General features: G+C 43.8%; 1 protein-coding gene across 1 annotated transcript; it reads right to left on the bottom strand.

The window, feature by feature from the left end:
• Positions 1 to 4,040: 4,040 nt before the first annotated feature.
• NPY (neuropeptide Y) lies at positions 4,041 to 13,245 on the bottom strand. The gene is made up of 4 exons (XM_033081506.1): positions 13,135 to 13,245; positions 12,779 to 12,966; positions 7,496 to 7,576; positions 4,041 to 4,331 (listed from the first exon to the last, which is right to left on the bottom strand). The coding sequence occupies exons 2-4, from the start codon at positions 12,964 to 12,966 to the stop codon at positions 4,307 to 4,309; spliced, it is 294 nt and encodes a 97-aa protein (XP_032937397.1). The 5' UTR covers positions 13,135 to 13,245; the 3' UTR covers positions 4,041 to 4,306.
• Positions 13,246 to 14,177: the final 932 nt, after the last annotated feature.

Raw genomic sequence — 14,177 nt, 5'->3', positions numbered from 1 at the left:
TACTCTATGATTTTGTGATTGATTCTGCTGATTTTTTTTAATGGTTGTTAGCTTTTAGTGGCTAATGGTGATCAGGTGGTAACACAAGGGTGGCAGTGGGAAAAAAGGTTCAGTGTTGGACTTACACAGGCACCCCTGAAGGTCATGTGGCCAGGCAAAACACATAATTCCATGGGAAACACAGAGCAGTGATCAGTTCACATAAAAATACCCCTCCCACATATAACAAGTGCTCCAGGGCACCTCATCCTAAGCACCAAGGTGAGGGGCCAGCAGAGCACCAGAAGGTGACACAAACCTCTGTGGAAAACCCTCAGTGCTGCACCTGACACTTGGTATTTATTTGCCAGCTACCAGGTAAATCCCACCTCATCCCAGCACAGTGCCATGTTTGGGCAGCACTGCCCACACTGGAGTACCATGAGGGCACAGAGAATTTCAGGGCTGAAAGCATTGCAGTGGACTTGTAGAGATGGTGAGAGAAGACGATAGAGAGAATTTCCTGGAAGAGAGGATAGGTGGGATCATCTAGATCTCTTCTTTGGTTAAATCCAAGTTGGGCATAACTGTGATGTATTTTATCGAAATTTCCAAAGGTAAAGGTGGACAGTCTTTTAAATGTTTGACGCCTATTTAAGGACATTTCTCATGATTTCAAACCCACAGTAAATAAAGGAGAAAATATTATTACCTACTTTCACGGTTATTACTTCTTGTTTTTCCTGGCACTTCCTCAGATTCTAACATAAAATTCAGCCCTTGTTTTAGAAACAAGGCACTGTTTCTCATGGTTAGAGAGGAAAAGATGAAAAACTTAACCCTGAAGTCAAAATGCAGAAGTCACACCAAAGAAAACTGGTATTTATCTTCATTTCACAGCTCATTTTTTTAAGTCTATCCTCTGATTTGGAGAGCTGATACAATATTTTCAGTGTTCTGGCCTGTCAAGAGTGGTATATAAGTACACAAGGAAGCTAAGACCTAAGCCCACTGGAATTCTATGACAATGTTGTGTCTGCCCCAGAGAACAGAGGAAGATTTTAGAAAGAAAATAATACCACAGAGTAAATAAATAAATGCTGTGTGCGTGCTTTGCTTTGCCTCTGTCTTCGAGAGCTCATGAGGTAATAGCTTTTCTATACAGATGAGTGTTCTCAAAGTTCAGGAAAATTCAGGTAATTGAGTGGAACAACTCAGCGCAAGTGTTCAGCACACGCTAATTCTTTAACTCTCTTTTTCTCCCCTAAGGTACACTTGTAATGATAGTACAAGCAACATAAGATTAGTTCATCATTTTTATCATCACTGATACTGCAATTTACATGGTCATTAGTGTATCTATAGAGAGATACTAAAAATTAGCAGGAATTAAAGATATTGTGTATCATTTACCTCAACAACTTTCAATTTTCATTTTAATAATTACAGTAATTTCACGATTATAAGCCACACTATTTTGACTAAAATTTTTGATCCCAACCCCGGAAATGCGGCTTACACTCAGGGGCGGCCAATATATGAAAAAAGTTCTGAGATTTCCCAACCTGGAAGTGCAAGCTGAGGTGCTAAGCCAAGCACCTGCCAGTAAAACCTGAGATTGTGCGATTGTTACAAATTGGTTACTCTCTTGCGCAGCGTGCGGAGGCGGACTCTGTGCCGGCAGTGCAGGGGTTGAGGCAGGGGGTTCCCTCCTGCCAGCCCTGCGGCCCCAGGGGGGAGGCAGGGGGCTCCGTCCCTGCCTGCCACTGCGGGTGCGGGAAGGCTCCCGCCAGCACCGCGAGGCAGTGCCGGGCCAGGGCAAGTGAGCCCGGCGGCGGCAGCAGTGGCCGGCCCCGAGCGGCTCCGCTGAGCAGCAGTGCCGAGCTGGGCCCCCTGGACCCGTTGGCAGCCCCGAGTGGGCCAAGCCCGCCCAGCCCTGAGCCGAGCCAGTAAACCCCGCGATCCTGCGATTCAGTTACTAATTCGTTACTTTGTTGCACGTGGGTCCTCATTGCAAATGAGAGTGCGGCTTATAATCAGGTGCGGCTTATGTATGGACAAAGACCTAAACATTGCCGACACCCGGAGGTGCAGCTTATAATCGGGTATGGCTTGTAGTCGCGAAATTACTGTACTCAGAGCAGAGTACTCTCTTTAATCTGCCGCAGCAGGTGCTGGCCTGAGGTTGAAGAACACCTGCTCACTCCAGCAGCTGGGGGCCATCCTCAAGTCCCTCTGGACATTATTGCCTACTGCCCTGGGTGGCAATGGTTTTACCCTGTGTCTTGGGTTACAATGAGAAGGTGTAACCAAGAATGAATTCTGTGGCCATCTTCATAGGCTGTTAGAACAGGTGGAGTAGTGTTCTTTATCCCTTCCATGACTCATCCCTGGTAGCTCCCTCTTAGGGCTATCTCTGCTCATGGGCCATCAAGTCTCACTGCATCGTCCCATTGTGGGATACCCCACGAAGGGGAAGGATCCAAGCATTCCTACCTGGATATAATCTGAGGCTTGGAACACCACAGTAGCACTACCACTGGTTTCGCAGAAGACAAGAGCTTGACACCCACCACTGGACCTCCAGAGAAAAATCAGATCTTTCTACAGGATCACCACTTGGACAAAACCACATCCATCACTCCAATGGGACTGTAGCCACCATTTACTCAGGCTGTTACCAACACAGGGTGTCAGGTCATATTCTGGCTCTGTCAGTTTAGGTCTGTTTCTGTACTATTGCCTTCATCTGAATTTTCCTATTAATTTATACTTCTGACTTGGAATTTCCCACTGGCTTGTTTTCGAACTAGTACACCCCAGGGGCTCCAGTAATTTTTGTGACTCTAGGTTGCTCTCAGTCCTCATAATTCCACATACAGCACTACAGAACCAGCACCAAGTATGTAAGTTATGTTGCTGCTGAAAGCTAAGTCTGCTGATTTCAGTGACACCCAAGTGTTTTAGGAGAAGGAAAACTATGTTGTGCTTTGCTGAAGATGAAGACAGCGTGACCACAAAAGCTGGTCAGTCCTGGTAAAGCTGGCAACACTTTGCAAACACATTTATAGAAACCTGGAACTTGGTTGCACTGATGCATCTCTCCTGGGGCAACAGACATATGGAAGCATTTGAAAAGTGGGAAGGACATCTAAGTAGATTAAACCTTCACGCTGATTCTTTTCCAGTTTGGAACTTCTTTATGTGCTTTATTATGCATTGTTTAGTCACAGTGTCTAAAGAGAAGAAGTGGTGTATCCGGAACCAGAAATCAGCATTTGTGTCATGGACAGTCTGGGTCCTGGCCATACAGCAGGATGCACATCTGTGAAGCAGAACTACTTAAGAACAGGGGTAAGGTGCTGTCATTCTTATACTACTTTTAGTAAAAAGTTCAAGTGTGTCTAAGACCCCCATTAGGCTAGTGAGTAAACTTATAAAATCCAAAAATAAGAAAATGTGAACCTGGAGATAGCTTGCCTTCTCCCTGTTCTGTGGATCTCCTTACAGTACAAACAGAAACTATTAATAACTCCAAATGAGAGAGGCTCAGAGGGCAAGGAGCCCAAGGGTTGGGATTTATCACTCTGCTCCTTTACAAGGCCTTAGGCAATATTAGATGTCTCTTTTCTGGCACAAATTGCAGTCTTGTCTTGGTTTATGAATTACTTCAGATGTTGTTTTCTGCTACTTTGCATATTGCCAAAACAAAGATGTTACATCTGTTTCATTTAGAATTACTAGTTCAGGCTTATAGCCAAGCATCAAACCAGTTTCGAGTAGTTAGCAGAATTAAGCAGTGACTTATTCCTTTGCATTTCAAAAATGCCATTAATTTTATTACATTTGCTAATGTAAGCACTAAATAAGTTTTTAGGATGGCCATTCTGAAAAACTGCCTCTCAGAACACTGTTTTCCTAAGTTATGCAGTCTGTGATAAATTATTTTAAACAATTTAGAGCTGAGTCTGAGGCCATAATAAAAAATGTCTTTATCTTTGCACAGTAATTACTATAATAACTGTGACACCATTGTTGCTCACATTACTTCACACTATAGGGAAGTTATAATTCAGTTTTAATAGTTTAAAACAATGCTTTGTTATACCAATGACATTGTTGTTTGTTTTCATTCAGTATGTTATATTTTGGAATGCACAAATAATTTATTTAAATAAAGGTGTATACAAATATGATGAAGGAGAGAAACTCTACAGAATTTGGTACAATGGCTGCATGCACTGGGGATGATACTGTGATTTGCTTCAGAGGTGTGGAGTATGAACTGAGAACTAGGAAAAGTTTTGAAGGTGTGCTGAAAATCCCATCACCACATCGAAGGGTCTTCAAACCTGCAACACATGTTATGGATAAAAAACCACATTAAACACGTATTAAAGCCCCCTCTGAAAAAATTCAATATTAAAACTGCCCAAAACATTCATTAATAGCAGCAATGAGAAATAGCTATGCATATTTGCAATTGAAGATTGTTCATGTGATTCCAACAAAAACAGATGCATTATGAATGGCCAAAAATCTGTACTTTGGTACAGAACTTGCCTGTACATCCTGCTACCCTGGTGCCACATTTTATGTGGTTGAGACTAGCTACAAAGCTGCCTTACACCATTAAATAGCACTAAGTGAAATTAAGCTAGAAAACTATGATATGTTGAAATACAAATTTCTTGAAGATATATTTTTCACTCTAACTCAGGAGTAAACAACTTCCAAAGAGAACTCACTGAGCCAAACAAAGTCACATCATGCTGTAAGCACCTTTAAAGAAAAACCAAGTTCAAAGCCACCCATCCTAAAACATTATTGTGGTATTCCACTGCTCAATATTAAGTGTTTGAAATGTATTGAAAGGGGTGCTGAAAGCAGGATTTTATCCAGAGAGCCTCTGCTTGCAAACAGATGTTCTGTCTACACAGGAGGAAAGGTAACTAATAGGAGAACATGGAAAAAGACCAGGAGAAATCCATTTGCCATAAATTTTTCCCATCTAAAATTAGCATATCAAGTCTTGATTAAATATCGAATCTGCCTCCACAGTCACCAGAGAGATATGGACACCTTAGAGGGCAATTAAGACCCTGCCCATTTTAGGAACGAAAGCTCATTCTGGAGTTACCCATCCTTCTGATTGACTGCAGAGGCAAACTAGACAATCATACCGTACTAGATATCTAATTTTTAAAGAGGCAGCATCAGGAGATATATATCCTATTACTGAGTATTGAACATTTTTTCATCATTCCACAAAAACATGCCATATCACACATTTCTGTCATAAGAACTTGTACTCAGGTCAAGTTACCTCTTTTTTAAAATCTTTAACTTCATATTTTGTAATTAGTTTCTAAAAGAATCTCTCTAAACTTTTCTTCATATGGTCAGACATATACCCAGACTACAACACCCTTTGGGGTGTATTTTAGTCAGCAAAAGTGAAATGTCAAACCAGGCCTGCCAAGCTGAATACAATTTATCATCAAGTTATTTATCATCATCTCAGAGTTCAGTTACACAGTTCAGCTCCTGAGAACTCATGAGGTATCTCTCTCTGTGCCTGATTCACTGAGTGCAAATTACATCTGCTCCATAAATTGCTTTTTGTGTAACTATTTCTAAAACATTTACTTATTTTGAGGTCAGAATAATAGCAGCCAGCCTTTCATTCATTCATTCAGCTTGGCTTCCTCCAGGGGGAAGGTTTAGGCACCTGTGCTGTGTGTCCAGCTGTCCAACCCTGTGTGCCCCTGCTCACTTCCCCCCCAGCTTTCACGTCCTTTGGACAATTTCAACCAAGTCAGGAAGAGGGACACGGATTTGAGAGATATTTAGCTCCCAATGTGCCATGAAACACAGGACTGGATAGAAAGAAAATTTAATTGTGTCCTCACATGGAAGAAAAAGTTGGAGTGGGCTTCAGAATCCATACAGAGTTTTATCCTAGAAAACAGATCCATAGGAAACTAGACATCATTGTTCCCAGTACTCCCATAACTGTCAGCAATGAGTGAAAAATACCACACTCAGTTTAAAGTGCTGTTACAGGGGGTATGAAGTAAAAATCTGCTTCTCATCAATTCTTGATCTAGTTGGTTATTTTGCTCATGAATTTTTGCTCCCTGGTGTGTTATAAATAGCATTATTGAAACAATAATAATAATCATAAAGTTGTGTGATGAAGGGGTGAAAATTACAGAGAGTATTACACTATTAGGGAGATATATTAGAGAGTATGAGTACTAACTACCCTGTGTGTTGCCTCAAATTCAAGACAGTGGAAATTTCTCATTATGTGAGGGCTCTCCCTTGTCATTACCAAACACAAAATAGTCTAATACATTTCACTGCACTCCATGCAGTTTTTCAGCTAAGCATCTGCAGAGAAAATTGTATCCCCACAGCTGTGGTTAGTCATCAAACCATCAGACAATGCTTTCCCTATGCCAGAACTGCAGGTCTCATGGGCAACCTCTCTGGATGACAGCAGGAATTTTGGGTCACCTTTCAGTGTCATGATCATGCCCTAAATTCAATGCTACAGGCTATTATGTTTAAGTATTCAACTAGTCTAGTTGAGCCTTTTCAGGGCACTTGCTTGTGGACTCCTGAGATGATGACTGCATAAAACATTTATTTCTGCAGTAGAAGTATTGTCAGCAAACTTCAGACAATCAGTGAAGGCTTAAACTGAACTCATCCATACTGCATTGTGAGTAAAACTAGTATTTTCCATCATGAGCCAAAACTCCCTCTGCATCTTACCTTTTCAACCTACTTAATTTTCAGCTGTGTAAATTGCAGCCACTACTACAGTATCTTACATTATGGCTAGAGTGCCATTACCTAACTAGATAAATACATTATGTACATTTGAAACGCCAGTGCTGTCTGAAACACCACTGTTACTTTAGCCAAGTGCAAATGGAAATACAAAGGCCTTTTTTCCCTTTGTAAAATATTAGATACAAACCAATGTGAAATACTGTATTTTAAAGACAAGTCACTGCTGTGCATTTGTTATCAGTTAATGTAGGCACATATTTGCCACTCATTCATTTCTAGAGGAAAGATTTAAATCTGTGTGAGCAGCAAATGAGTACCAATATGCCATCTTTAGAGCTCTAATATCTCAGGAATCATCATCAGACATCAGCATACAGTTCTATGTAAAAATGCCCAGAATGGGGCAAGTGTCATCAGAGTGCTTCCCTTCCTCTGAATACAATTGGTATACACAATATCAAAGGTATGGCCTGCTCCCAAAATCAGGAAATGAAGAGTTTGGACTATATCATACCTGGTAAGGCACCTCTTGCATTCATAGGTGGTGCTATCTCTTAAAAAAAATTTAAGATTTTTTTATTTTTCGTTTTAAGGACATGATTAACCAGCTGATGGCAGCTGATTAACATGCTGATGGCATGTTTTCTCCCTGTGAAATACATTTATTGATAACAAAGAGACTGTTAAATTCAAATGAGCTCTTCATACATACCTGGATCTAGGAATGTTTTCTGTGCTTTCCCTCAATAAGAGGTCTGAGATCAGTGTATCTGGGCTTGATCTCTTTCCATACCTGAGGAAAAAATTTTAGAAGTTATGTTTTTGTATATGTCACTTTTTACAAATGAAGACTGAGCACAGAACCGTTAGTGATTTTTTGTCAGAAAAAAGAATTGAGCAGACATAAATAACCTTTCCAGCAAGAATTTTAATTTGGCTTAGCCATGTGAGCAAATGTTAATTCTTATTTCCATATTTTTCTACATTTTTTCCATAATTATTTTGCATTAGAATACTGAGAAACTCTGCCTATTTCTCAATTTGATGGCTGCTCCTGGATATTCTAGGACCTTGCACCTCACTGATGAGAGCATGCAGGAAGAGGGAAGAAGTGTGCATGATGTGACTTCCAAGCATGTCGTTCTTGCCTGCAGACCCAGCTCTATCATCCCATGAGCTTTCTCATTGGTTTAGATTATACTTATCCTTCATTAGGAATGTTACAAGATTTTTAAAATAGCCAGTACATTTGGGGCTGCCCAACACATAGCACATTAGTTTGCAAACACTGAGCTATCCCAAGGCAATCATCTTGAACTATGTGGCTATGAGAATGAAAACTTGCTCTTTCAGAGTTCTTCAGCTGGATGGGATATCAGGGGCTACCTTTGTACTATATTTATGCAGCAGCTGGTGTTCTATTTTTTTTTAATTTTTTTAATCCTGAATACTGTACATCACTCAACCGTTAAAAGTACTGCAATTTCCATTACTTGGGAAGGAATTCAATCTCTTTTCCTGGGAAAACAGAAGCAGCAATGAGCAGCCTGCTTGGCAGGCATTTCATCACAACAAGGATTCATTAGCCTAAAGGTGATAAGTATGAGCAAATGCTCCCTTAGTTGGAAAGAATTAAGATCATGGTTTAACTTGTGTATACAATTGCATTCTGAATCGTAAAGTACATTAGCAGCTTTTGTGAATGCTGCTTGAGTGAAATTCTGATTCCAGAAAAATCAAAGGTGTAGTTAAGGACTTACATTCTATCCATTACTATCATGATGTTTCTCTAGTGACCCTAGCCATTCCAGTGGTTTAGCTTAGCAAAACAAAAAAAAAAAAGAAAACCCAAACCTTCCCAAACTACATTTTAAAAATGAATAGTTTTAACTGCTGATTGCATAACTTCCTTAAAAGTGTATCTCACTTTTCAATCCTTTTCTTCAATACAATCTTCTTGTATTTTACATTGCTTTAATCACTTTAGTGCATCACCTGTGCTCCAGAAAGACAAAGCATCAGTTTCAGAAAGTTAAATTTCTTAATGTTAGCTGACTGAAAGCAGGTACTCGAAAGGAACCAGCTAGACACAGTAAAACGCTATTACAATGGTGCAATCAGGTGTGATGCTGAATCAAACACCTTGCACTCCATCACCACAAAGGGATTTCTTTCTTTCTAGTTCCCTGCTCAGATTAATATGGATGTGACCCGGACTTCAACTGAGGAGAAAGCCAATTTTCTGTTAATTTTCTGTTAGGTTAAAGAAACTAATTTAACTAATCAAAACTTGCTCTAGCACCTCACACTTGGACAAAACTCCCACTAATCTCTCAGGAAGTTTTGCCTGAAAAAGAAATAGCTAGCAAGCGCCCAGAGTGCAGAGATTCAGTCAAATAACGAGGACCACTATGTTGGGAGATGTATTTTATATGAGTTCCTTCAGCACCTTAGCTAGTCCATGCCACTACCTGTGCTGGACAGACCCCCACGTCCTCACACAGCAAAGCTGCACACAAAGTGTTCACTGACTCCAACCAGCTGGGCTGTCCAAAGAACATCCATTCTTCCTTTGTCAGTCTCCTTCTACCCTGTCATTTTGCCCCTAGGAAACATCCATGCTACTGACTTACTAAACAGAGGTCACAGACACAGTCAATCTCTTTTTCCCGATGTAAATGCCTTGAGCCTTCTTTGCTCCAGCTGCTTCATGCCTTGCTCCTTGCTCTGAGATACACATTTATCAAAAATCATGGCTGTTTTAAAAGACAGAAATCTCATGATTCCAAGGCAGGTGAAAACAACTGGTCAGTTTTTATACTCCACTGGAGACATCGAGGCCTACTTTGGGGCAAGCTGATAAGCCACAGCTCCAGCTGAAGTCAGAGATTTAAGGAGTAAACATACTTATTCTGAATAAGGACCCAATGTGTCAGGCTCAGCAAAATCTCAACGCTTCCTGTGGAAACTTGGGTGTTAGGACTTAAATCCCATGGATGTCCAAAGCTGGCAACACCTGCTGAGTCACCTCAGAAGCATCCGTGGGTCAGATTCAGAGAATTGTCAAGAAACCAAAGCAAAGGGAGATCTGCTCCCTTGCCCATTAAAGAGTGTTGACATGAAGCAGGAGCAGCAGCACTGCCCAAGTCATACACACTTTATTAAACTCTCTGCCCTAAGGTTCAAGCCATTTCCAGTAGGAATGGCCTGACTGCTTTGCTACAGCACAGAACAGATTCACAGAGAATCTGCAGGAGACAAGGAAAGAAGAGTTTGTTAGCAAGAGGGAGTACAGGCAGCAGAAAATAGCAGGAGGAGGAGTGATTCAAGTAAAGATGGACTCTGAAAAAGCCTCCTGAACAAAGTGGTAGAGAGGTTTAAGGCAAGAACCACAGGACAGCTCAGGAAATGAAGGTGGAAATAAACCAAAGACACACAGACATCTGTAGAGCAGGAGTCTGCATCTGTGCTGGGCTCTCTTTTAGGTTATAAAGACCTGGCAACAAGGTACCTCATCAGAAACAAGGAGCCTGAAACAGGTCTCATGACCTGCACCGTACAAGCACCTGTTTACCTCAGGTAACCTCCAAGGGGTACTAAAGCTGACAGACACTGGTGTCTGAAGCTGAGATGGATCTGAAGAAGAATTTCAAAGGAGAGAAAGAGCAAATAGCCAGATGGACAAGGTCTAAATACAAGAAGAGAAGGAAGGAAGAAGCTTATTGAGCTCAGTGGGTCACAGTAGCTCAGAGGGGAATGGCACTCAAATGCTTGCGTCAGGCCAGAAGCTGAAGGCAGAAAGATGAGCCGGGGGTGAGGGGACAGTATTCATGATTACAAAAACATCAAACAAGCCAGGGCAGATGAACCTGAAGAAAAAAAATTAATTAATCTCCTCATCTCCTCTTTTGCCAACATGTTCTTACTGCTTCACCTCACCAGCTACAGGCATCAGGTCAGGTGAGATGCTGAGCACAGCTTGCTCATCCACCCATAGAAGGAGCAGGGTGAGCCCCTGAACCTCACCTTCACCCTGTCATAGGGCTCCCAGGCAGCACCAGGCACAAAAAGCAGAGAGAAAAAATCTGTAAGAATAGAGAAAACTCTGAGGACATTTGCTGAAAGAGACCAATCATCCTTAGACTGGTTCAAAATGTTTCAAAAGTTATTGATTCCTTTTGCAAGTGGCTGCGTCACTTGCAAAGTGACTGCCAAAACAGGAGCTCAGTTAAGCTTTCCAAATGGAAATGGCAATTGCTTTATTTCTGGACTGTTAACTCACCACAGTGGTAAAACAGCACAACTTTTTTTGTTTTTTAGTTAACCTGTGCAGTCAACTTTTTAATGTGTATCACAAAGTTGTCACTGTAGTGCTTTTTTTCTGCCAACTTTCTTGTACTTCCAGGTCAACTCTGTTCCTTTAAATGCAAGGGTGGGTAGGAAATATGAGGATATTCTAAAGAACAAAATTTAAATTTTACCCATTAGCAACAATAACTATTTCAGTTCATTTCAGACCCCAAATCCACAAAAAAGAATGAAACTAGTTTCCGTCTCTGAGTTGTGTACTTACACCTCATAAAATTGGGATAAAAGCTATACAGTCAATATCAAAGCAAGCACACACAGCATACACCAGAAGTGGAGGCTGAACAGAGAAAGGGGGAATTGTTTGGGATTTTTTTTTTTATTTTTTTTTTTTTTTTTTTTTTTTTTTTTTTTGTTTTAAAATATGACCTGGCTTTGGACAGGAGCCACCTTTGAAACAGGAGATGAAAGAAAGAAAGGAAAGAATGGATGAGACATCAGCCTGGAGATCCCACTGCACGCAAGACAAAATGGCAGCTGAGGCAGAATTTGAGGATTGGATTATTTTAGCAGTAATCTAGACAAAAGGTTATTTGACTGCCACAGAGAAGCGTGCCTCACATGTGAACCAGTTGTGAATATTGCTTTAAATGTTCTGAACAGAAGAATTGTATTTCTATCAGCCCCTTCATCCATCTTATGCTCTTAGGGCAGTGGCAGACAATGTCAGGGGTTTGCTGGGAAAGCTCTCAGTTGCATGATAGCCACTCTTCTAATTTAATTCTTCAGACTTCTAGAGGAACAAATGAAAGCCTAATTTTAGACCTCCCGTCTGGTCTTGATATTAAACAAATAGATAAATATGTCAAAGCTCTTCTGGGTCACACACAGTTGTGCGACCTCAGGGCAAATATCTATCAATCATACAGATTAACTGGACAGATGACTTTTATCCAAGAAGATGATTTTTAGAATAACTTGACCTTTTTTTTTTTTTTTAAATGAGCCTTTACCCATACTTTAACAAGCACAGTCAACCCAGAAAGCCAGTTCAGAGCCAGCTAGGCTTGGGTTCACACTCTTCTCTTTCAGATTGGGCTTGAGTTCTCAAATTTCAGAGAGGATTTTGTTAGGACTGGTGGGATTTCTGGCACTCACAGGTGCACGAAGTAGCCTACAAACCACAAAGCATCTGGACTACTACATCTCCACAATGGGCACTTTTTCTTACTAAAATCTTCACTGGATTCAGTGATAGCAACAGAAGTGGGAAACTGCTCCTAGTGCCCTGTCTAGCTCTCTTCAGCTCCCAGGTTAGTTTTCTTTTCCTTTTGGGGGCTCTGCCTGTGCACCTTGTCCTGTTCCTGCTCCTGCCTGCCAGCCTGTCTATGCCAGAAGAGGTTGAGAGAGCGGAGGCAGCATTGACACCCCTGCCCCTTCTGCCAACTTGCGTGGTGGAAATTCTGCTCCGGACCCGTCGCCAGTTCAGGGTTTCACGGGCATTGCTCTCTAAAAGGAATGTGCACCACGTCTTTCTCCGTGTCCTTGGGGAGAGCAACGAGAGACACCCAACGCGGAGAGACACCCAGCGTGGAGAGACACCCCACCTTCCTCCCCCGAGCCTCGCCAAGGAAAAAACCAGCCCTGGGAGCGGGAAGGGAGATGTGTGCCGTCCCGCTCAGCCTACCTCTGCCTGGTGATGAGGTTGATGTAGTGCCTCAGCGCCGAGTAGTATCTGGCCATGTCCTCTGCGGGGGCGTCCTCGCCGGGGCTGTCCGGTTTGGAGGGGTACGCCTCTGCCAGCGTCCCCAGGCAGACCAGCAGCGACAGGGCGAAAGTCAGCACCGACACCCACAGCCTCACGGTGCCCGGCATCTGCACGGCGGGGCGGGATGGACGAGAGCTGCCGTCAGCACTGCCCCGACGGCGGCAGCAGCGCGCCCGCCCCAGCGCAGCCCCGAGTCCCCATCCCCATCCCTGTCCCTATCTCCATCCCCGTCCCCGGCCCCATCCCCATCCCGGCCCGCCCGTCGCGGCACTCACGGCGCTAGCAGCGGAGCGGCTCTGGGCTGGGCGAGGCGCGTCTGCCCGAGCGTCGGGGCTCCGAGTGCGGGGCTCCCGCTCGCCGGGCTGCTTTAAGGCTTCCCCGGCAGGCAGGAGGGGCCTCGGGCGATCACGCCTCGCCGGCTCCGGTCCCCCCCGCCCCGCTCCGCCTGCCCCTGTCCCCGGAGGGGCACGGCGGCCGCGGCCGGGCGGGGCCGGGCGGCTCCGAGGGGGCGGGCGCTGCCGAGCCCCGCCGCAGCCCCGCACCGCCCCCGCCGCCCCGGGAACCGCACCCGCGGGCTGCCCCCGGCATGTGATGTACCCCGGGATGTGCCCCCGGGATGTGCATCCTCCCCCGGGATGTGCATCCTCCCCCGGGTGTCCCGGGCCGGCCGTGGGAGCCGGGATGTCTGTACCTGCGGAGCTCGAGCTCCCCGGGAAAAGCGAGCTCTGGGGAACGAGTTGGCCCCGCACCTGTGGCACTGGAGCGGCCCAAAGCTTGAGCTTTGGAGCAGTGGTGCTGCCGGACATGAAACCAAGAAAGCAGGAGGGTTTGGGACAACCAAAAGTACCAAATCGGTGCCACAGGCTCAGATATCATACCTCAGTAAATGGATACATTAGGGACTCGTACAATTGTTTGTGTTAGAAGAGACCTTAAAGGCCAGATAGTTCCAAACCCTTGGGCTATGGACAGCGACACCTTGCACTAAACCAAATTGCTCAGAGACCAATCCAATGTGGTTTTGAGCACTTCGAAGGCATCCACAACAAATCTTGAGGCTTAGCTTCCTAGCAGAGCTGCAACTCTACCTCCCTCCACAGCTACTCTGCCCCCCTGTCCTGGGCTACCTTCTGAGCGTCTGTTCTAAAGTGGCTTTAATTCTGTTTCTTTTCTGTGCCTGAACCACAGGGCACAGAAAACTAATCACCAATGCCACGGGATCACAACAGCCTTTCCAATAGCTGTCCTGACCCAAGGGAGCCACTGCTGAATCTGGGACATGAAACTTGTCCTAACAACATGGGACTACTGATTCTGC

This window comes from Catharus ustulatus, chromosome 1 (genome assembly GCF_009819885.2).
Source record: "Catharus ustulatus isolate bCatUst1 chromosome 1, bCatUst1.pri.v2, whole genome shotgun sequence".
NCBI lineage: Eukaryota > Metazoa > Chordata > Aves > Passeriformes > Turdidae > Catharus > Catharus ustulatus.
Note: the sequence above shows the minus strand (reverse complement) of the source record. Positions and strands in the feature narration are given on the sequence as shown.

Excerpts from the sequence above, each read along its gene's own strand:
- NPY (XM_033081506.1), bottom strand. The coding sequence starts at position 12,966 with ATGCCGGGCACCGTGAGGCTGTGGGTGTCGGTGCTGACTTTCGCCCTG. Across the intron at positions 7,577-12,778 it reads AACCTCATCACCAGGCAGAG|GTATGGAAAGAGATCAAGCC; the intron begins GTAGGCTGAGCG and ends TTTTTTCCTCAG. Across the intron at positions 4,332-7,495 it reads GAAAACATTCCTAGATCCAG|GTTTGAAGACCCTTCGATGT; the intron begins GTATGTATGAAG and ends CATGTGTTGCAG.